The sequence below is a fragment of the Oncorhynchus masou genome, unplaced genomic scaffold (assembly GCF_036934945.1).
Source record: "Oncorhynchus masou masou isolate Uvic2021 unplaced genomic scaffold, UVic_Omas_1.1 unplaced_scaffold_722, whole genome shotgun sequence".
In the NCBI taxonomy this organism is placed as follows: domain Eukaryota; kingdom Metazoa; phylum Chordata; class Actinopteri; order Salmoniformes; family Salmonidae; genus Oncorhynchus; species Oncorhynchus masou.
In genome coordinates this window covers 53,002-76,280 of record NW_027013670.1, presented here as the reverse complement: position 1 = coordinate 76,280, position 23,279 = coordinate 53,002, and the positions used below count along the sequence as shown (strand labels likewise).

The 23,279-nt window shown below is 45.3% G+C and overlaps 1 protein-coding gene across 1 annotated transcript; it reads left to right on the top strand.

The window, feature by feature from the left end:
• Positions 1-531: 531 nt before the first annotated feature.
• LOC135537192 (M1-specific T cell receptor beta chain-like) lies at positions 532-21,910 on the top strand. Its single transcript, XM_064963389.1, has 8 exons — positions 532-639; positions 720-1,063; positions 7,759-7,761; positions 7,907-7,909; positions 8,157-8,214; positions 20,501-20,848; positions 21,054-21,077; positions 21,264-21,910. The coding sequence occupies exons 1-8, from the start codon at positions 591-593 to the stop codon at positions 21,389-21,391; spliced, it is 957 nt and encodes a 318-aa protein (XP_064819461.1). The 5' UTR covers positions 532-590; the 3' UTR covers positions 21,392-21,910.
• Positions 21,911-23,279: the final 1,369 nt, after the last annotated feature.

The window sequence follows — 23,279 nt, the reverse complement described above, 5'->3', positions numbered from 1 at the left end:
ATCAATAACTTCTGTTACTGTATCAATAACTTCTGTTCCTGTATCAATAACTTCTCTTCCTGTATCAATAACTTCTGTTCCTGTATCAATAACTTCTGTTCCTGTATCAATAACTTCTGCTCCTGTATCAATAACTTCTGCTCCTGTATCAATAACTTCCAGCTGATCCAGCAGAGCGCAGTCATGTCACACTGTAATGGAGGTAGACACATCAACTATAAGCTCCTCCCTCCTCAGAACAAAGACTCACTAAACCCCTCCCCTCCTTCTCTCCTCCCCTCTCCTCCCCTCCTCATCCCTCCCCTCCTTCTCTCCTCCCCTCCTCATCCCTCCCCTCCTTCTCTCCTCCCCCCTCTCCCCTCCTCCCCCTTCTCTCCTCCCCTCCTCCCCTCCTTCTCTCCTCCCCTCCTCCCCACCTCATCCCTCCCCTCCTTCTCTCCCTCCCCCTCTCCCCTCCTCCCCTTCTCTCCTCCCCTCCTCCCTCCTTCTCTCCTCCCCTCTCCTCCCCTCTCCTCCTGGGGAATTACCATTGAGTTCCTACCTCAGCCTTTTCATTTGTCTTAGTATCTATCCGCACTAAAAAAGTCACCATGTTCAAAGTATTTTCCACGTTCCTCGTTTCTCTCTCCTTCCTCTCAGGTAAGTGTCACAGAGATACGTTATGTTCACTGTGGCGTCTCTGTAATGTCCTCTTGACTGTGTTTTCCTCCCCTCCGTAGAGGAGGTGGTGTTCTCCTCCTCTCTCCTCATCCGCCAGACTCCTCAACACCTCCTGAGGAGGACAACTGAACACAGAGAGGCACACCTGGACTGTCACCACGGCGACAACGACTACCCGTACATGTTGTGGTACCAACATAAGGAGAAGGGAGGACAGAAGACCATGGAACTCATTGGAACACTACACTATACAAACCCAACTCTTGAGAAGAACTATGAAACACGGTTCAACTTAACAGGTCATTCCAAGGCCAAAGCCAGCCTGGTCATCTCTGAGATAAACCCTACAGACAGTGCCGTGTATCACTGTGCAGCCAGTCAGCACAGTGCTGCAAATTCATTCCCTCACTAACCAAAAACTACTGGTCGTATCAACACGACACACCTGCACAACGTTAACTCTAACTGTCTGGTGAACAATGAATGTGTGGTTGTATATTTAGCTGGGTGGGTAGAGAAGGCAGTCCATACACAAGGCAGTCTGTTGTGTCTACACAGTCCACCTCAACATGGGTTATTCGGGTGATAAGTTAGCTTATACTGAATATCACAGCAGCATGTATGTAACGGGATTCTTCCGTTGGAGGAGAGGCGGACCAATACGCAGCGTGGTTGAAGTTCATGGTTTTTTTAATAAGAAAAACTATACATGAACAAACTACAAAACAATAAATGTGAAAACACAAAACCAGTCCCGTGTGGTACAAACACTGACACAGGAGACAATCACCCACAAAACCCAACACCAAACAGGCTACCTAAATATGGTTCCCAATCAGAGACACCTAACACCTGCCTCTGATTGAGAACCATATCAGGCCAAACACAGAAACAGACAAACTAGACACACAACATAGAATGCCCACTCAGATCACACCCTGACCAAACAAAACATAGAAACATACAAAGCAAACTATGGTCAGGGTGTGACAATGTAACTGTCTAGTAATCAGAGGCTACCTCGGGTTCAACTAACTGTCTAGTAATCAGAGGCTACCTCTGGTACAACTAACTGTCTAGTAACCAGAGGCTACCTCTGGTACAACTAACTGTCTAGTAATCAGAGGCTACCTCTGGTACAACTAACTGTCTAGTAATCAGAGGCTACCTCTGGTTCAACTAACTGTCTAGTAATCAGAGGCTACCTCTGGTACAACTAACTGTCTAGTAATCAGAGGCTACCTCTGGTACAACTAACTGTCTAGTAATCAGAGGCTACCTCTGGTTCAACTAACTGTCTAGTAATCAGAGGCTACCTCTGGTACAACTAACTGTCTAGTAATCAGAGGCTACCTCTGGTACAACTAACTGTCTAGTAATCAGAGGATACCTCTGGTACAACTAACTGTCTAGTAATCAGAGGCTACCTCTGGTACAACTAACTGTCTAGTAATCAGAGGCTACCTCTGGTACAACTAACTGTCTAGTAATCAGAGGCTACCTCTGGTACATGTAACTGTGGAGGAATTAGAGGCTACCTCGGGTTCAACTAACTGTCTAGTAATCAGAGGCTACCTCTGGTACATGTAACTGTGGAGGAATTAGAGGCTACCTCGGGTTCAACTAACTGTCTAGTAATCAGAGGCTACCTCTGGTACAACTAACTGTCTAGTAATCAGAGGCTACCTCTGGTACAACTAACTGTCTAGTAATCAGAGGCTACCTCTGGTACAACTAACTGTCTAGTAACCAGAGGCTACCTCTGGTACAACTAACTGTCTAGTAATCAGAGGCTACCTCTGGTACAACTAACTGTCTAGTAATCAGAGGCTACCTCTGGTACAACTAACTGTCTAGTAATCAGAGGCTATCTCTGGTTCAACTAACTGTCTAGTAATCAGAGGCTACCTCTGGTTCAACTAACTGTCTAGTAATCAGAGGCTATCTCTGGTACATGTAACTGTGGAGGAATTAGAGGCTACCTCTGGTTCAACTAACTGTCTAGTAATCAGAGGCTACCTCTGGTACAACTAACTGTCTAGTAATCAGAGGCTACCTCTGGTACATGTAACTGTGGAGGAATTAGAGGCTACCTCTGGTACAACTAACTGTCTAGTAATCAGAGGCTACCTCTGGTACAACTAACTGTCTAGTAATCAGAGGCTACCTCTGGTACATGTAACTGTGGAGGAATTAGAGGCTACCTCGGGTTCAACTAACTGTCTAGTAATCAGAGGCTACCTCTGGTACATGTAACTGTGGAGGAATTAGAGGCTACCTCGGGTTCAACTAACTGTCTAGTAATCAGAGGCTACCTCTGGTACAACTAACTGTCTAGTAATCAGAGGCTACCTCGGGTTCAACTAACTGTCTAGTAATCAGAGGCTACCTCTGGTACAACTAACTGTGGATTAATCAGAGGCTACCTATGGTACAACTAACTGTCTAGTAATCAGAGGCTACCTCTGGTTCAACTAACTGTCTAGTAATCAGAGGCTACCTCTGGTTCAACTAACTGTCTAGTAATCAGAGGCTACCTCTGGTACAACTAACTGTCTAGTAATCAGAGGCTACCTCTGGTACATGTAACTGTGGAGGAATTAGAGGCTACCTCTGGTACAACTAACTGTCTAGTAATCAGAGGCTACCTCTGGTACAACTAACTGTCTAGTAATCAGAGGCTACCTCTGGTACATGTAACTGTGGAGGAATTAGAGGCTACCTCTGGTACAACTAACTGTCTAGTAATCAGAGGCTACCTCTGGTACATGTAACTGTGGAGGAATTAGAGGCTACCTATGGTACAACTAACTGTCTAGTAATCAGAGGCTACCTATGGTACATGTAACTGTGGATTAATACAGGGAAGATAAGAGGAGAGGATAACAGAGCTGAATAAACTTGGAGAGAAAGATCATAATGTCAGTTTATGTTTTGAGTTTGTTTCTTTCCAGCATGGTTTCGGGGTCACAATTGAGGCTGTTCTGAAGTGATTTTGACAGAAACATAAATGTAATGTTTACTTTGAAGTTCTTAGTAAAAACCCATACATGTTGATCGGTCTTCAAAGATGTTATATCTGGCATCCCAGTAGGGGGCATAGTGAGAGCTATGAACCACAACCTCTGTAACTAAAGGTGTACCCTGACTGAAACCGTGAATACACACTCCTTCTCAACAAACAGTGTCATATTTTGAGGATGAGACTAGAATATTCTGCTCCGTTCAGTTTACGAGACAATCTCTGTTTGTCTGTTGCCAGTTCTTCTTTGTCTTGTCAAGCCTACCAGCTTGTTTTTCGTACTCCTTTTTTCTTGAGCCTGTGTTCTAGTTATCACGGTTTTGATCATTCTGCCTGCCCTGACCCTGACCCTGAACCTGAACCTGACCCTGACCTCTGCCTGCCCTGACCCTGAGCCTGACCCTGACCTCTGCCTGCCCTGACCCTGACCCTGACCTCTGCCTGCCCTTGACCTGTTGTTTGCCTGCCCCTTGTTTATATAATAAACTAATAAATAATAATAAAAATACCTATTTGGAGGGGGGTAGTTGTGTTGTCGTTCCCAGTGGGAGTAGTTCAGCTAGTGGGGTTGATATCTCTGGGGGGTAGTTCAGCTAGTGGGGTTGATATCTCGGGGGGGGGTAGTTCAGCTAGTGTGGTTGATATCTCGGGGGGTAGTTCAGCTAGTGTGGTTGATATCTCTGGGGGGTAGTTCAGCTAGTGGGGTTGATATCTCTGGGGGGGGGGGGGTAGTTCAGCTAGTGGGGTTGATATCTCTGGGGGGGGGTAGTTCAGCTAGTGGGGTTGATATCTCTGGGGGGGTAGTTCAGCTAGTGGGGTTGATATCTCTGGGGGGGGTAGTTCAGCTAGTGGGGTTGATATCTCTGGGGGGTAGTTCAGCTAGTGGGGTTGATATCTCTGGGGGGGGGTAGTTCAGCTAGTTGGGTTGATATCTCTGGGGGGGGGTAGTTCAGCTGGTGTGGTTGATATCTCTAATTTGATAGTATTTTACATTAAACCGTCCTTCAGTTGTTGTTTTTGCATCAGATAACTGATCCTATGAGATAGGAGAGTTCAGGTGCCAACCATTATACTGGAGTTGTTGTCCTCGTACCTGCAGTCAGTGGTTCTACATTTTAAAAGATAGATATAACAAACAGTATATGGGTGTTTCTCTGACTGTCTGACTGTCATCCAGGTGTCCCTGGTATATAGGTCTACCCTTGTATCAAATTAGACTATTTGATTAAAAAGGGAGACGTTTGTCAGAGTTGACCTTCCATTGACCTCTGGGGGGTAAATGTCAGATGACACAGAAATGAACCCAGGAGTCTAAACTATCCTGGATTACACACTGACCTTTGGAGGGTAAATTCCATGACTTGAGATATAAAACAAAAAGAAAACATATTTAAGATTCCCTCTAAATACATATTAATCCCTGATTGATATTACATCTTTCTGTTTTTACAAACAAAATGGAACAATATAATGGTACTGTTACTACAGCAGATATGATCAAATGGAAGTTACAAACACCTGGTTCTGGAAGTTTAGGACTGGGGGGAGGGGGTAGTTTAGCTAGTGTGGTTGCTAAAAATTAAAAATAAAAATAAAATAAAAGTATTTCACAAGAATATGATTGTCGCTGTCACATGATACTGCATGGAGGGGGTTGGGTGAAGAGAGGAGGGGGGTTGTTGGGTGAAGAGGGGAGGGGGGGTTGTTGGGTGAAGAGAGGAGGGGGGTTGTTGGGTGAAGAGGGGAGGGGGAGGGGGGTTGTTGGGTGAAGAGGGGAGGGGGGTTGTTGGGTGAAGAGGGGAGGGGGGTTGTTGGGTGAAGAGGGGAGGGGGGTTGTTGGGTGAAGTGGGGAGGGGGGTTGTTGGGTGAAGAGGGGAGGGGGAGGGGGGTTGGGTGAAGAGGGGAGGGGGGTTGTTGGGTGAAGAGGAGAGAGGGGGTTGGGGGGTTGGGTGAAGAGGGGAGGGGGTTGTTGGGTGAAGAGGGGAGGGGGTTGTTGGGTGAAGAGGGGGGTTGGGTGAAGAGGGGAGGGGGATTGTTGGGTGAAGAGAGGAGGGGGGTTGTTGGGTGAAGAGGGGGAGGGGGGTTGTTGGGTGAAGAGAGGAGGGGGGGTTGTTGGGTGAAGAGGGGGAGGGGGTTGTTGGGTGAAGAGAGGAGGGGGTTGTTGGGTGAAGAGGGGAGGGGGGAGGGGGGTTGGGTGAAGAGGGGAGGGGGTTGTTGGGTGAAGAGGGAGAGGCGGTTGGGGGGTTGGGTGAAGAGGGGAGGGGGGTTGTTGGGTGAAGAGGGGAGGGGGTTGTTGGGTGAAGAGGGGAGGGGGAGGGGGTTGGGTGAAGAGGGGAGGGGGTTGTTGGGTGAAGAGGGGAGAGGGGAGAGGGGGTTGGGTGAAGAGGGGAGAGGGGAGAGGGGGTTGGGTGAAGAGGGGAGGGGGGGTTGTTGGGTGAAGAGGGGGTTGTTGGGTGAAGAGGGGGGGGTTGTTGGGTGAAGAGGGGAGAGGGGGGTTGGGTGAAGAGGGGGGGCTGTGTTGGGTGAAGAGGGGAGGGGGGATTGTTGGGTGAAGGGGGAGAGGGGGTTGGGTGAAGAGGGGGCTGTGTTGGGTGAAGAGGGGGGCGTTTTAGAGACTTAGAGGGAGGCGTCAACTCCCTTATAGGACGAAACAGAAACCAAACATTACCTGTCCCCTCCTGTTCCTCTGTCTTCTCTTCTGCTTCCTCCCCTCTGCTTTTCTCAGCGCTGTTGACAGAAATAGAAAGAGTCCGTTGGGAACAGGATCCCCCGTATCAACACACCTGCTGCTACAGACAGATACTGAGAAGGAGAGATGAGTAGGGAGATAGAGAGAGAGACCGGGTGGGGGGAAGGAGGGAAGAGAAAGACGAGAGTATGAGAGAGAATTTGTGTTTTTGTGTGATGCTTTAACACTGTGGGGACAGGGGGCCACGGTGATATATTCACATAGAGACGCCGTACAAAAACAACCTTCTCCCATTCACTTCCGTACAAAAACAACCTTCTCCCATTCACTTCCATACAAAACCCTCCTCCCATTCACTTCCGTAGAAACACAACCTTCTCCCATTCACTTCCATACAAAAACAACCTCCTCCCATTCACTTCCATACAAATCCTTCTCCCATTCACTTCCATACAATAACCTCTTCCCATTCACTTCCATGCAAAAACAACCTCCCATTCAAAACCCTTCTCCCATTCACTTCCATACAAAACCTTCTCCCATTCACTTCCATACAATAACCTCCTCCCATTCACTTCCATGCAAAAACAACCTCCCATTCAAAACCCTCCTCCCATTCACTTCCATACAAAACCCTGCTCCCATTCACTTCCATACAAAAACAACCTTCTCCCATTCACTTCCATACAATAACCTCCTCCCATTCAAAACCCTCCTCCCATTCACTTCCATACAAATCCCTCCTCCCATTCACTTCCATACAATAACCTCCTCCCATTCAAAACCCTCCTCCCATTCACTTCCATACAAAACCCTCCTCCCATTCACTCCCATACAAAAACAACCTCCTCCCATTCACTTCCATACAAAAACAACCTCCTCCCATTCACTTCCATACAATACCCTCCTCCCATTCACTTCCATACAATACCCTCCTCCCATTCACTTCCATACAGGATAGGCCTGGGGGCACACATTGAGGAGACTGTTAAGGAGCCTGGAGAGATGCTTCTCAAGAGATCAATAATACTGAACAGGATTTTCTTCGTAACATCAAGTTAAATTCATTAGATATTGGAGTTTGTTTGATTCCTGCTTGACAACAAAACGTATTCTAAACCAACTAGGTGATGGTGTTTTAAATTCTCCAAGGATGGTCTGTTCATTGTCCCTAGAGGGTGAATGACAGAGAGATCTGAGGTAGTATCTGTTCTCTGTATCTCTGAGTGTCTCTGTTCATTTTCCCTAGAGGATGAATGACAGAGAGATCTGAGGTAGTGTCTGTTCTCTGTGTCTCTGTTCATTTTACCTAGAGGGTGAATGACAGAGAGATCTGAGGTAGTATCTGTTCTCTGTATCTCTGAGTGTCTCTGTTCATTTTCCCTAGAGGGTGAATGACAGAGAGATCTGAGGTAGTGTCTGTTCTCTGTATCTCTGAGTGTCTCTGTTCATTTTACCTAGAGGGTGAATGACAGAGAGATCTGAGGTAGTATCTGTTCTCTGTATCTCTGAGTGTCTCTGTTCATTTTCCCTAGAGGGTGAATGACAGAGATCTGAGGTAGTATCTGTTCTCTGTATCTCTGAGTGTCTCTGTTCATTTTCCCTAGAGGATGAATGACAGAGAGATCTGAGGTAGTATCTGTTCTCTGAGTATCTCTGTTCATTTTACCTAGAGGGTGAATGACAGAGAGATCTGAGGTAGTGTCTGTTCTCTGTATCTCTGTTCATTTTACCTAGAGGGTGAATGACAGAGAGATCTGAGGTATTTTTGGAATAGGAGAGTAGCGATGTGACACTGGAAGTGTGCCCTACTTTGGAAATGGAACAAAGCTCACTGTTTTAGGTAAGTTAACTTCTTAAAGATTCATAATATGTATGTGAATATGTAACCCTGAAGATGTTTCGTTGCCAATAAGAGTCTCCTAAAGTGGTCAAGCTGAACTAAAGGGTTGATGTGAAAACGCTGTGACTTTAAACCAACCAGCCTTCTTTGGCAAAGGAACCAAACTCACTGTTTTAGGTAAATACTTCCTACTTTCTTATCGTGAAATGTATGATTTTTTTATTTTCTTTCTTCTTAAAAACATGAATAATTGACTAAAAGCAAGCATTCTTAAAGTATTTCTGATGCCAAAAGCATAGGACAAGGCAGTAGTAGTTGGTCCATTACTGCTCAGTATGTCCGCACTGTGACAACTATGATCCTGCATTCTTTGGAGCAGGAACCAAACTGACTGTTCTGGGTAAGAGAATATTCCCCATGATGGAACTAATGGGTCTCTATGTGTGGTGTAGTAGCATAGTGATGTGAGGAGTTAGTTGGTTGTGGATTCAGTGCATTAGATTAGTTCATACTAGTGTTACTCCACTCAATGCTTTCTGATGCTAAGCCTGTACACTGTGCCAACTATGAGGCACATTTCGGTTCAGGCACCAAATTAACAGTTCTCGGTAAGTCATCCGTACACTATGTTTGCCTTTACGTGTCGTTTGAGTTAGACAGCATAATTGTGAGAAGAGAGATGTGATATCCTAGTAGATTATAGTATGTTTGTCTCATCTATGTGTTCTAAACCGGTAAGAACAGGGTGTTGGTTGGTATTAGGAGAATAGATTTATCAAAGGTCGTGATCGGGGATGGAAAGTTCTAGAAAACAGCACAGCTAGAGTTTAAATCTATATTAGAGCAGTGTTCCACTGTACTGTGCTGATGGTGCCAGGCTCAGCATGTCTATATATCTATATTAGAGCAGTATTCCACTGTACTGTGTTAATGGTGGCTCAGCATGTCTATATATCTATATTAGAGCAGTGTTCCACTGTACTGTGTTAATGGTGGCTCAGCATGTCTATATATCTATATTAGAGCAGTGTTCCACTGTACTGTGTTAATGGTGCCAGGCTCAGCATGTCTATATATCTATATTAGAGCAGTGTTCCACTGTACTGTGTTAATGGTGGCTCAGCACGTCTATATATCTATATTAGAGCAGTGTTCCACTGTACTGTGTTAATGGTGGCTCAGCATGTCTATATATCTATATTAGAGCAGTGTTCCACTGTACTGTGTTAATGGTGGCTCAGCATGTCTATATATCTATATTAGAGCAGTGTTCCACTGTACTGTGTTAATGGTGCCAGGCTCAGCACGTCTATATATCTATATTAGAGCAGTGTTCCACTGTACTGTGTTAATGGTGGCTCAGCATGTCTATATATCTATATTAGAGCAGTATTCCACTGTACTGTGTTAATGGTGGCTCAGCATGTCTATATCTATATTAGAGCAGTGTTCCACTGTACTGTGTTAATGGTGGCTCAGCATGTCTATATATCTATATTAGAGCAGTGTTCCACTATACTGTGTTAATGGTGGCTCAGCACGTCTATATATCTATATTAGAGCAGTGTTCCACTGTACTGTGTTAATGGTGGCTCAGCATGTCTATATATCTATATTAGAGCAGTGTTCCACTGTACTGTGTTAATGGTGGCTCAGCATGTCTATATATCTATATTAGAGCAGTGTTCCACTGTACTGTGTTAATGGTGCCAGGCTCAGCATGTCTATATATCTATATTAGAGCAGTGTTCCACTGTACTGTGTTAATGGTGCCAGGCTCAGCACGTCTATATATCTATATTAGAGCAGTATTCCACTGTACTGTGTTAATGGTGCCAGGCTCAGCATGTCTATATATCTATATTAGAGCAGTGTTCCACTGTACTGTGTTAATGGTGGCTCAGCATGTCTATATATCTATATTAGAGCAGTATTCCACTGTACTGTGTTAATGGTGGCTCAGCATGTCTATATATCTATATTAGAGCAGTGTTCCACTGTACTGTGTTAATGGTGGCTCAGCATGTCTATATATCTATATTAGAGCAGTGTTCCACTGTACTGTGTTAATGGTGGCTCAGCATGTCTATATATCTATATTAGAGCAGTGTTCCACTGTACTGTGTTAATGGTGGCTCAGCACGTCTATATATCTATATTAGAGCAGTATTCCACTGTACTGTGTTAATGGTGGCTCAGCATGTCTATATATCTATATTAGAGCAGTGTTCCACTGTACTGTGCTAATGGTGCCAGGCTCAGCATGTCTATATATCTATATTAGAGCAGTGTTCCACTGTACTGTGTTAATGGTGGCTCAGCATGTCTATATATCTATATTAGAGCAGTGTTCCACTGTACTGTGTTAATGGTGGCTCAGCATGTCTATATATCTATATTAGAGCAGTGTTCCACTGTACTGTGTTAATGGTGGCTCAGCATGTCTATATATCTATATTAGAGCAGTGTTCCACTGTACTGTGTTAATGGTGGCTCAGCATGTCTATATATCTATATTAGAGCAGTGTTCCACTGTACTGTGTTAATGGTGGCTCAGCACGTCTATATATCTATATTAGAGCAGTATTCCACTGTACTGTGCTAATGGTGGCTCAGCATGTCTATATATCTATATTAGAGCAGTATTCCACTGTACTGTGTTAATGGTGGCTCAGCATGTCTATATATCTATATTAGAGCAGTGTTCCACTGCACTGTGTTAATGGTGGCGGCCAGGCTGACTTCAGTGGAGGAACCCCGTTAACTGTTCTAGACAAAACACCAAAATAAAAATAATACAATTAACCAAATGACTGTTGGAGATGGAAACCACTTACATTTCATTCGAAAAATAGTCACAATAATGTATTTGGTTATAATTTAGATTATACCCGTTGCTGAGTTACTGTGAAAAGTATTTGAATGTACTTCTAACAGAGTAACAAAGGTTGAGAAAGTCCAGAGTCCTTGTCAGAACTAGAGACGTTAGGATGCAGCCTTGTCGCTCTGCGCTTGTATGCGTGAAGCATACTTTGGAGCTGGCACCAAACTCACCGTTTTAGGTAAGAAAATATACTACCAAATGTTACGTACTAGCATGGAGAAAACATGTACAATATTCTGCAATATAAAAACAGTTACGCTTTAAACTAAAAGGTTATTTTAATGTAACTGGATCACAGTAAAAACATCAGTTATCTTCCTCTAACATTTTACACAACAAGGTATCAGAACCAGTATTGAGGTATACAGTGGTCTGGTTCTATGTTAGACCCAGTCTACATCTCTCATGGTATTGAGAAGTGGTCTGGCTCTATGCCCAGACCCAGTCTACATCTCTCATGGTATTGAGAAGTGGTCTGGCTCTATGCCCAGACCCAGTCTACATCTCTCATGGTATTGAGAAGTGGTCTGGCTCTATGTCCAGACCCAGTCTACATCTCTCATGGTATTGAGAAGTGGTCTGGTTCTATGCCCAGACCCAGTCTACATCTCTCATGGTATTGAGAAGTGGTCTGGCTCTATGTCCAGACCCAGTCTACATCTCTCATGGTATTGAGAAGTGGTCTGGCTCTATGCCCAGACCCAGTCTACATCTCTCATGGTATTGAGAAGTGGTCTGGTTCTATGCCCAGACCCAGTCTACATCTCTCATGGTATTGAGAAGTGGTCTGGTTCTATGCCCAGACCCAGTCTACATCTCTCATGGTATTGAGAAGTGGTCTGGCTCTATGCCCAGACCCAGTCTACATCTCTCATGGTATTGAGAAGTGGTCTGGTTCTATGCCCAGACCCAGTCTACATCTCTCATGGTATTGAGAAGTGGTCTGGCTCTATGCCCAGACCCAGTCTACATCTCTCATGGTATTGAGAAGTGGTCTGGCTCTATGCCCAGACCCAGTCTACATCTCTCATGGTATTGAGAAGTGGTCTGGCTCTATGCCCAGACCCAGTCTACATCTCTCATGGTATTGAGAAGTGGTCTGGTTCTATGCCCAGACCCAGTCTACATCTCTCATGGTATTGAGAAGTGGTCTGGCTCTATGCCCAGATCCAGTCTACATCTCTCATGGTATTGAGAAGTGGTCTGGTTCTATGCCCAGACCCAGTCTACATCTCTCATGGTATTGAGAAGTGGTCTGGCTCTATGCCCAGACCCAGTCTACATCTCTCATGGTATTGAGAAGTGGTCTGGCTCTATGAGAAGCACATTAGGGTGCATATAACTAGACTCTGCCAGTGTTGAGAGAAGCACATTAGGGTGTATATAACTAGACTGCTAGAGTTGAGAGAAGCACATTAGGGTGTATATAACTAGACTCTGCTAGAGTTGTGAGGAGCACATTAGGGTGTATATAACTAGACTGCTAGAGTTGAGAGAAGCACATTAGGGTGTATATAACTAGACTCTGCTAGAGTTGTGAGGAGCACATTAGGGTGTATATAACTAGACTGCTAGTGTTGAGAGAAGCACATTAGGGTGTATATAACTAGACTGCTAGTGTTGAGAGAAGCACATTAGGGTGTATATAACTAGACTCTGCCAGTGTTGTGAGGAGCACATTAGGGTGTATATAACTAGACTCTGCTAGAGTTGAGAGAAGCACATTAGGGTGTATATAACTAGACTCTGCTAGTGTTGAGAGAAGCACATTAGGGTGTATATAACTAGACTCTGCTAGTGTTGAGAGAAGCACATTAGGGTGTATATAACTAGACTCTGCCAGTGTTGAGAGAAGCACATTAGGGTGTATATAACTAGACTGCTAGAGTCGTGAGGAGCACATTAGGGTGTATATAACTAGACTCTGCCAGTGTTGAGAGAAGCACATTAGGGTGTATATAACTAGACTCTGCCAGTGTTGAGAGAAGCACATTAGGGTGTATATAACTAGACAATGCTAGAGTTGAGAGGAGCACATTAGGGTGTATATAACTAGACTGCTAGAGTCGTGAGGAGCACATTAGGGTGTATATAACTAGACTCTGCCAGTGTTGAGAGAAGCACATTAGGGTGTATATAACTAGACTCTGCTAGTGTTGAGAGAAGCACATTAGGGTGTATATAACTAGACTCTGCCAGTGTTGAGAGAAGCACATTAGGGTGTATATAACTAGACTCTGCCAGTGTTGAGAGAAGCACATTAGGGTGTATATAACTAGACAATGCTAGAGTTGAGAGGAGCACATTAGGGTGTATATAACTAGACTGCTAGAGTCGTGAGGAGCACATTAGGGTGTATATAACTAGACTCTGCCAGTGTTGAGAGAAGCACATTAGGGTGTATATAACTAGACTCTGCTAGTGTTGAGAGAAGCACATTAGGGTGTATATAACTAGACTCTGCCAGTGTTGAGAGAAGCACATTAGGGTGTATATAACTAGACTCTGCCAGTGTTGAGAGAAGCACATTAGGGTGTATATAACTAGACTCTGCTAGAGTTGTGAGGAGCACATTAGGGTGTATATAACTAGACAATGCTAGAGTTGTGAGGAGCACATTAGGGTGTATATAACTAGACTCTGCTAGTGTTGAGAGAAGCACATTAGGGTGTATATAACTAGACTCTGCCAGTGTTGAGAGAAGCACATTAGGGTGTATATAATTAGACTCTGCTAGAGTCGTTAGGAGCACATTAGGGTGTATATAATTAGACTCTGCTAGAGTCGTGAGGAGCACATTAGGGTGTATATAACTAGACTCTGCTAGAGTTGAGAGAAGCACATTAGGGTGTATATAACTAGACTCTGCTAGTGTTGTGAGGAGCACATTAGGGTGTATATAACTAGACTCTGCTAGAGTCGTGAGGAGCACATTAGGGTGTATATAACTAGACTCTGCTAGTGTCGTGAGAAGCACATTAGGGTGTATATAACTAGACTCTGCTAGAGTCGTGAGGAGCACATTAGGGTGTATATAACTAGACTCTGCTAGAGTTGAGAGAAGCACATTAGGGTGTATATAACTAGACTCTGCTAGAGTTGTGAGGAGCACATTAAGGTGTATATAACTAGACTCTGCCAGTGTTGAGAGAAGCACATTAGGGTGTATATAACTAGACAATGCTAGAGTTGAGAGAAGCACATTAGGGTGTATATAACTAGACTCTGCCAGTGTTGAGAGAAGCACATTAGGGTGTATATAACTAGACAATGCTAGAGTTGAGAGAAGCACATTAGGGTGTATATAACTAGACTCTGCTAGAGTTGAGAGAAGCACATTAGGGTGTATATAACTAGACTCTGCTAGAGTTGTGAGGAGCACATTAGGGTGTATATAACTAGACTCTGCTAGAGTTGAGAGAAGCACATTAGGGTGTATATAACTAGACTCTGCTAGAGTTGTGAGGAGCACATTAAGGTGTATATAACTAGACTCTGCCAGTGTTGAGAGAAGCACATTAGGGTGTATATAACTAGACAATGCTAGAGTTGAGAGAAGCACATTAGGGTGTATATAACTAGACTCTGCTAGAGTTGAGAGAAGCACATTAGGGTGTATATAACTAGACTCTGCTAGAGTTGAGAGAAGCACATTAAGGTGTATATAACTAGACACTGCTAGAGTCGTGAGGAGCACATTAGGGTGTATATAACTAGACTCTGCTAGAGTCGTGAGAAGCACATTAGGGTGTATATAACTAGACTCTGCCAGTGTTGAGAGAAGCACATTAGGGTGTATATAACTAGACACTGCTAGAGTCGTGAGGAGCACATTAGGGTGTATATAACTAGACTCTGCTAGTGTCGTGAGAAGCACATTAGGGTGTATATAACTAGACTCTGCTAGAGTCGTGAGGAGCACATTAGGGTGTATATAACTAGACTCTGCTAGAGTTGAGAGAAGCACATTAGGGTGTATATAACTAGACTCTGCTAGAGTTGTGAGGAGCACATTAAGGTGTATATAACTAGACTCTGCCAGTGTTGAGAGAAGCACATTAGGGTGTATATAACTAGACAATGCTAGAGTTGAGAGAAGCACATTAGGGTGTATATAACTAGACTCTGCCAGTGTTGAGAGAAGCACATTAGGGTGTATATAACTAGACAATGCTAGAGTTGAGAGAAGCACATTAGGGTGTATATAACTAGACTCTACTAGAGTTGAGAGAAGCACATTAGGGTGTATATAACTAGACTCTGCTAGAGTTGTGAGGAGCACATTAAGGTGTATATAACTAGACTCTGCCAGTGTTGAGAGAAGCACATTAGGGTGTATATAACTAGACAATGCTAGAGTTGAGAGAAGCACATTAGGGTGTATATAACTAGACTCTGCTAGAGTTGAGAGAAGCACATTAGGGTGTATATAACTAGACTCTGCTAGAGTTGAGAGAAGCACATTAAGGTGTATATAACTAGACACTGCTAGAGTCGTGAGGAGCACATTAGGGTGTATATAACTAGACTCTGCTAGAGTCGTGAGAAGCACATTAGGGTGTATATAACTAGACTCTGCCAGTGTTGAGAGAAGCACATTAGGGTGTATATAACTAGACACTGCTAGAGTCGTGAGGAGCACATTAGGGTGTATATAACTAGACTGCTAGAGTTGTGAGGAGCACATTAGGGTGCATATAACTAGACTGCTAGAGTTGTGAGGAGCACATTAGGGTGTATATAACTAGACTCTGCTAGTGTCGTGAGAAGCACATTAGGGTGCATATAACTAGACTCTGCTAGAGTTGTGAGGAGCACATTAGGGTGCATATAACTAGACTCTGCCAGTGTCGTGAGAAGCACATTAAGGTGCATATAACTAGACTCTGCTAGTGTCGTGAGAAGCACATTAGGGTGTATATCACTAGACTCTGCTAGAGTTGTGAGTAGCACATTAAGGTGTATATAACTAGACTCTGCTAGAGTCGTGAGGAGCACATTAGGGTGCATATAACTAGACTCTGCTAGAGTCGTGAGGAGCACATTAGGGTGCATATAACTAGACACTGCTAGAGTCGTGAGGAGCACATTAGGGTGTATATAACTAGACTGCTAGAGTCATGAGGAGCACATTAGGGTGTATATAACTAGACTCTGCTAGAGTCGTGAGGAGCACATTAGGGTGTATATAACTAGACACTGCTAGAGTCATGAGAAGCACATTAGGGTGTATATAACTAGACTCTGCTAGAGTCGTGAGGAGCACATTAGGGTGCATATAACTAGACACTGCTAGAGTCGTGAGGAGCACATTAGGGTGTATATAACTAGACTCTGCTAGAGTCGTGAGGAGCACATTAGGGTGCATATAACTAGACACTGCTAGAGTCGTGAGGAGCACATTAGGGTGTATATAACTAGACACTGCTAGAGTCGTGAGGAGCACATTAGGGTGTATATAACTAGACTCTGCTAGAGTCGTGAGGAGCACATTAGGGTGCATATAACTAGACACTGCTAGAGTCGTGAGGAGCACATTAGGGTGCATATAACTAGACTCTGCCAGTGTTGAGAGAAGAGGGCTCTTTCTGTAACCTCGTATCAGTGTGAACCTCAACCATCCGTACTTCAGAAGGAGAAAGACAGGACGGGTTTATAGAAGGAGGAAGACAGGACCGGTTTATAGAAGGAGAAAGACAGGACGGGTTTATAGAAGGAGATAGACAGGACCGGTTTATAGAAGGAGAAAGACAGGACCGGTTTATAGAAGGAGATAGACAGGACCAGTTTATAGAAGGAGAAAGACAGGACCGGTTTATAGAAGGAGAAAGACAGGACCGGTTTATAGAAGGAGATAGACAGGACCGGTTTATAGAAGGAGAAAGACATGACGGGTTTATAGAAGGAGATAGACAGGACCGGTTTATAGAAGGAGAAAGACATGACGGGTTTATAGAAGGAGATAGACAGGACCGGTTTATAGAAGGAGATAGACAGGACCGGTTTATAGAAGGAGATAGACAGGACCGGTTTATAGAAGGAGATAGACAGGACCAGTTTATAGAAGGAGAAAGACATGACGGGTTTATAGAAGGAGATAGACAGGACCAGTTTACATTTACATTTACATTTACATTTAAGTCATTTAGCAGACGCTCTTATCCAGAGCGACTTACAAATTGGTGAATTCACCTTCTGACATCAGTGGAACAGCCACTTTACAATAGTGCATCTAAATCATTTAAGGGGGGGGTGAGAAGGATTGCTTTATCCTATCCTAGGTATTCCTTGAAGAGGTGGGGTTTCAGGTGTCTCCGGAAGGTGGTGATTGACTCCGCTGTCCTGGCGTCGTGAGGGAGTTTGTTCCACCATTGGGGGGCCAGAGCAGCGAACAGTTTTGACTGGGCTGAGCGGGAACTGTACTTCCTCAGTGGTAGGGAGGCGAGCAGGCCAGAGGTGGATGAACGCAGTGCCCTTGTTTGGGTGTAGGGCCTGATCAGAGCCTGGAGGTACTGCGGTGCCGTTCCTCACAGCTCCGTAGGCAAGCACCATGGTCTTGTAGCGGATGCGAGCTTCAACTGGAAGCCAGTGGAGAGAGCGGAGGAGCGGGGTGACGTGAGAGAACTTGGGAAGGTTGAACACCAGACGGGCTGCAGCGTTCTGGATGAGTTGTAGGGGTTTAATGGCACAGGCAGGGAGCCCAGCCAACAGCGAGTTGCAGTAATCCAGACGGGAGATGACAAGTGCCTGGATTAGGACCTGCGCCGCTTCCTGTGTGAGGCAGGGGCGTACTCTGCGGATGTTGTAGAGCATGAACCTACAGGAACGGGCCACCGCCTTGATGTTAGTTGAGAACGACAGGGTGTTGTCCAGGATCACGCCAAGGTTCTTAGCGCTCTGGGAGGAGGAAACAATGGAGTTGTCAACCGTGATGGCGAGATCATGGAAGGGGCAGTCCTTCCCCGGGAGGAAGAGCAGCTCCGTCTTGCCGAGGTTCAGCTTGAGGTGGTGATCCGTCATCCACACTGATATGTCTGCCAGACATGCAGAGATGCGATTCGCCACCTGGTCATCAGAAGGGGGAAAGGAGAAGATTAATTGTGTGTCGTCTGCATAGCAATGATAGGAGAGACCATGTGAGGTTATGACAGAGCCAAGTGACTTGGTGTATAGCAAGAATAGGAGAGGGCCTAGAACAGAGCCCTGGGGGACACCAGTGGTGAGAGCGCGTGGCGAGGAGACAGATTCTCGCCACTCCACCTGGTAGGAGCAACCTGTCAGGTAGGACGCAATCCAAGCGTGGGCCGCACCGGAGATGCCCAACTCGGAGAGGGTGGAGAGGAGGATCTGATGGTTCACAGTGTCGAAGGCAGCCGATAGGTCTAGAAGGATGAGAGCAGAGGAGAGAGAGTTAGCATTAGCAGTGCGGAGCGCCTCCGTGATACAGAGAAGAGCAGTCTCAGTTGAATGACTAGTCTTGAAACCTGACTGATTTGGATCAAGAAGGTCATTCTGAGAGAGATAGCGGGAGAGCTGGCCAAGGACGGCACGTTCAAGAGTTTTGGAGAGAAAAGAAAGAAGGGATACTGGTCTGTAGTTGTTGACATCGGAGGGATCGAGTGTAGGTTTTTTCAGAAGGGGTGCAACTCTCGCTCTTTGAAGACGGAAGGGACGTAGCCAGCGGTCAGGGATGAGTTGATGAGCGAGGTGAGGTAAGGGAGAAGGTCTCCGGAAATGGTATGGAGAAGAGAGGAGGGGATAGGGTCAAGCGGGCAGGTTGTTGGGCGGCCGGCCGTCACAAGAAGCGAGATTTCATCTGGAGAGAGAGGGGAGAAAGAGGTCAGAGCACAGGGTAGGGCAGTGTGAGCAGAACCAGCGGTGTCGTTTGACTTAGCAACGAGGATCGGATGTCGTCGACCTTCTTTTCAAAATGGTTGACGAAGTCATCTGCAGAGAGGGAGGAGGGGGGAGGGGGAGGAGGATTCAGGTGGGAGGAGAAGGTGGCAAAGAGCTTCCTAGGGTTAGAGGCAGATGCTTGGAATTTAGAGTGGAAGAAAGTGGCTTTAGCAGCAGAGACAGAGGAGGAAAAATGTAGAGAGGGAGGGAGTGAAAGGATGCCAGGTCCGCAGGAGGCGAGTTTTCCTCCATTTCCGCTCGGCTGCCCGGAGCACTGTTCTGTGAGCTCGCAATGAGTCGTCGAGCCACGGAGCGGGAGGGGAGGACCGAGCCGGCCTGGAGGATAGGGGACATAGAGAGTCAAAGGATGCAGAAAGGGAAGAGAGGAGGGTTGAGGAGGCAGAATCAGGAGATAGGTTGGTGAAGGTATGAGCAGAGGGAAGAGATGATAGGATGGAAGAGGAGAGAGTAGCGGGGGAGAGAGAGCGAAGGTTGGGATTGCGCGATACCATCCGAGTAGGGGCAGTGTGGGAAGTGTTGGATGAGAGCGAGAGGGAAAAGGATACAAGGTAGTGGTCGGAGACTTGGAGGGGAGTTGCAATGAGGTTAGTGGAAGAACAGCATCTAGTAAAGATGAGGTCGAGCGTATTGCCTGCCTTGTGAGTAGGGGGGGAAGGTGAGAGGGTGAGGTCAAAAGAGGAGAGGAGTGGAAAGAAGGAGGCAGAGAGGAATGAGTCAAAGGTAGACATGGGGAGGTTAAAGTCGCCCAGGACTGTGAGAGGTGAGCCGTCCTCAGGAAAGGAGCTTATCAAGGCATCAAGCTCATTGATGAACTCTCCGAGGGAACCTGGAGGGCGATAAATGATAAGGATGTTAAGCTTGAAAGGGCTGGTAACTGTGACAGCATGGAATTCAAAGGAGGCGATAGACAGATGGGTAAGGGGAGAAAGAGAGAATGACCACTTGGGAGAGATGAGGATCCCGGTGCCACCACCCCGCTGACCAGAAGCTCTCGGGGTGTGCGAGAACACGTGGGCGGACGAAGAGAGAGCAGTAGGAGTAGCAGTGTTGTCTGTGGTGAAGGAGTTTATAGAAGGAGATAGACAGGACCGGTTTATAGAAGGAGATAGACAGGACCGGTTTATAGAAGGAGAAAGACAGGACGGGTTTATAGAAGGAGAAAGACAGGACGGGTTTATAGAAGGAGAAAGACAGGACGGGTTTATAGAAGGAGAAAGACAGGACCGGTTTATAGAAGGAGGAAGACAGGACGGGTTTATAGAAGGAGAAAGACAGGACCGGTTTATAGAAGGAGATAGACAGGACCGGTTTATAGGTGTCATTTCTGTTTCGTCTCTTTTAACATTTACATTTACATTTAAGTCATTTAGCAGACGCTCTTATCCAGAGCGACTTAAAGCACTCAGGTTCAGGTCTTAGTCAACAACAAACAGAGCCATTGATTGATTGTTGAAGGTTAAAGCTTCTTCTATTTCCTCCCTGCAGAGCCAGACATCCCTGTCACTCCACCCAAAGTCAAAGTCCTTCCACCCTCCACTAAGGAGTGTGAAGATAGAAACAAGAAGAAGAAGACCTTGGTGTGTGTGGCCACCGACTTCTACCCCGACCACGTCACTGTGTTCTGGCAGTTAAATGGAGGCGCCAACATCACCGATGGAGTGGGGACCGACAACACTGCCTTGAGGGATGAAAACAGATGCTACAGTATCACCAGCAGACTGAGAGTCCCAGCCAAGACATGGAACACGGCCTCGAACAGATTCACCTGCACCGTCCGCTTCTTCAATGGGACCCATGACATATATGTTGCAGATCACATTGACGGAGAAGAAGGTATGGTCAAATTATGAACTAAAACACTGTCCTTGTTTATGAGAAGAAACAGGTTTTATTGAACGACAATAGTATGCTTCTCTTTGTTTGTCATTCTCTAGTAAAACCGTAAGTCAACTAGTGAGCTTCTCTACATCGTTATGTAGAACTAGGATGTACATTCGCCTGTCATGGGAAACACCGCTTTTGTTTCTTCTATGTCAAGGTGGTGATGGAGGGATGACGACAGGTAAATGTGCCCATTCTATACTGAACTACTTATTGTTCATGCCAAATACATGGAATACATATAACCTATACTTTACATAATACTGTTTACAATACTGTCATATTTAGTCATGCCTAATCTCATGGAACAATATTAACCTGACACCATCTTAGTCAAGGTCATTTCAATGTCTTATTGTCCTTGTAGAGTACTACGTGAAGAGCACCCAGACTGCCAAGCTGGCCTACAGCATCTTCATCGCTAAGAGTACCTTCTACGGCCTGGTCGTCATGGCTCTGATTTGGAAGTTTCAGGTGAGTTCACTGCTACTATGATGATGGACATCACACAACCTTCTCTCTTCTTCAATCTATGTCTTGTGCCAGCTAGCCTGGTTCCAGATCTGTTTGTGCTGTCTTGCCAACTCTTATGGTCGGCATGACAACGACATACTGTAGGAGTTGGCAGGAAAGCATGAACAGATCTGGGACCAGGCTAGCGCTGTGCTAATAAAGGATCTAAGAGGGCACCATACTGTCTTTATCCTGTATCTCTGTGTTTCCATACAGACACCATACTGTCTTTATTCTGTATCTCTGTGTTTCCATACAGACACCATACTGTCTTTATCCTGTATCTCTGTGTTTCCATACAGACACAATACAGACACCATACTGTCTTTATCCTGTATCTCTGTGTCCCCATACAGACACCATACTGTCTTTATCCTGTATCTCTGTGTTTCCCATACAGACACCATACTGTCTTTATCCTGTATCTCTGTGTTTCCATACAGACACCATACTGTCTTTATCCTGTATCTCTGTGTTTCCATACAGACACCATACAGACACCATTCTTTATTCTGTATCTCTGTGTTTCCCATACAGACACCATACTGTCTTTATCCTGAGCTCTGTGTTTCCATACAGACACCATACTGTCTTTATCCTGTATCTCTGTGTTCCCCATACAGACACCATACTGTCTTTATCCTGTATCTCTGTGTTTCCATACAGACACCATACAGACATCATACTGTCTTTATCCTGTATCTCTGTGTTTCCAGACACCACACTGTCTTTATCCTGTATCTCTGTGTTTCCATACAGACCCATACTGTCTTTATCCTGTATCTCTGTGTTTCCCATACAGACACCATACAGACATCATACTGTCTTTATCCTGTATCTCTGTGTTTCAGACACCATACAGTATCACCATACAGACACCATACTGTCTTTATCCTGTATCTCTGTGTTTCCATACAGACACCATACTGTCTTTATCCTGTATCTCTGTGTTTCCCATACAGACACCACCATACTGTCTTTTATCCTGTATCTCTGTGTTCCCACAGACACCATACTGTCTTTATCCTGTATCTCTGTGTTTCCATACAGACACCATACAGACACTATACTGTCTTTATCCTGTATCTCTGTGTTTACAGACACCATATCTTTATCCTGTATCTCTGTGTTTCCGCTCCTCAGACAAACAGATGTAGTTGATCCCTGACCGAGACCCGGCCACCCGTGGAAGCTGAGCTCGGTGGACTGGAGGGCGTCATGTGTGGCATAAGGCTCTGGTGAAAAGTAGTGCACTAAATAGTAGTGCTCTATAAAGTAGTGCACTAAATAGTAGTGCTCTATAAAGTAGTGCTCTATAAAGTAGTGCACTATAATGTAGTGCACTATAAAGGGAAAAGGATTCCATTTGGGACGAAGGACAAACCCATTTCTATCATGTGATTACAATGTAGTGTGCTGTCTATTATCTGTCACTTCCTATACAATGTGAGGATGTATTTTATCATCCCCAATAAACAGTATCTTTCTTCATGTATTCACTGAGTGTACAAAACATTAAGAACACCTTCCTCATCCTCCCCTCGGGGTCATGGACTCTACAAGGTGTTGAAAGCGTTCCACAGGGATGCTGGTCCATGGACTCTACAAGGTGTTGAAAGTTCCACAGGGATGCTGGCCCATGTTGACTCTACAAGGTGTTGAGCGTTCACAGGATCCATGTTGACTCTACAAGGTGTTGAAAGTGTTCCACAGGGATGCTGGCCCATGTTGACTCTACAAGGTGTTGAAAGCGTTCCACAGGGATGCTGGCCCATGTTGACTCTACAAGGTGTTGAAAGCGTTCCACAGGGATGCTGGACCATGTTGACTCTACAAGGTGTTGAAAGCGTTCCACAGGGATGCTGGTCCA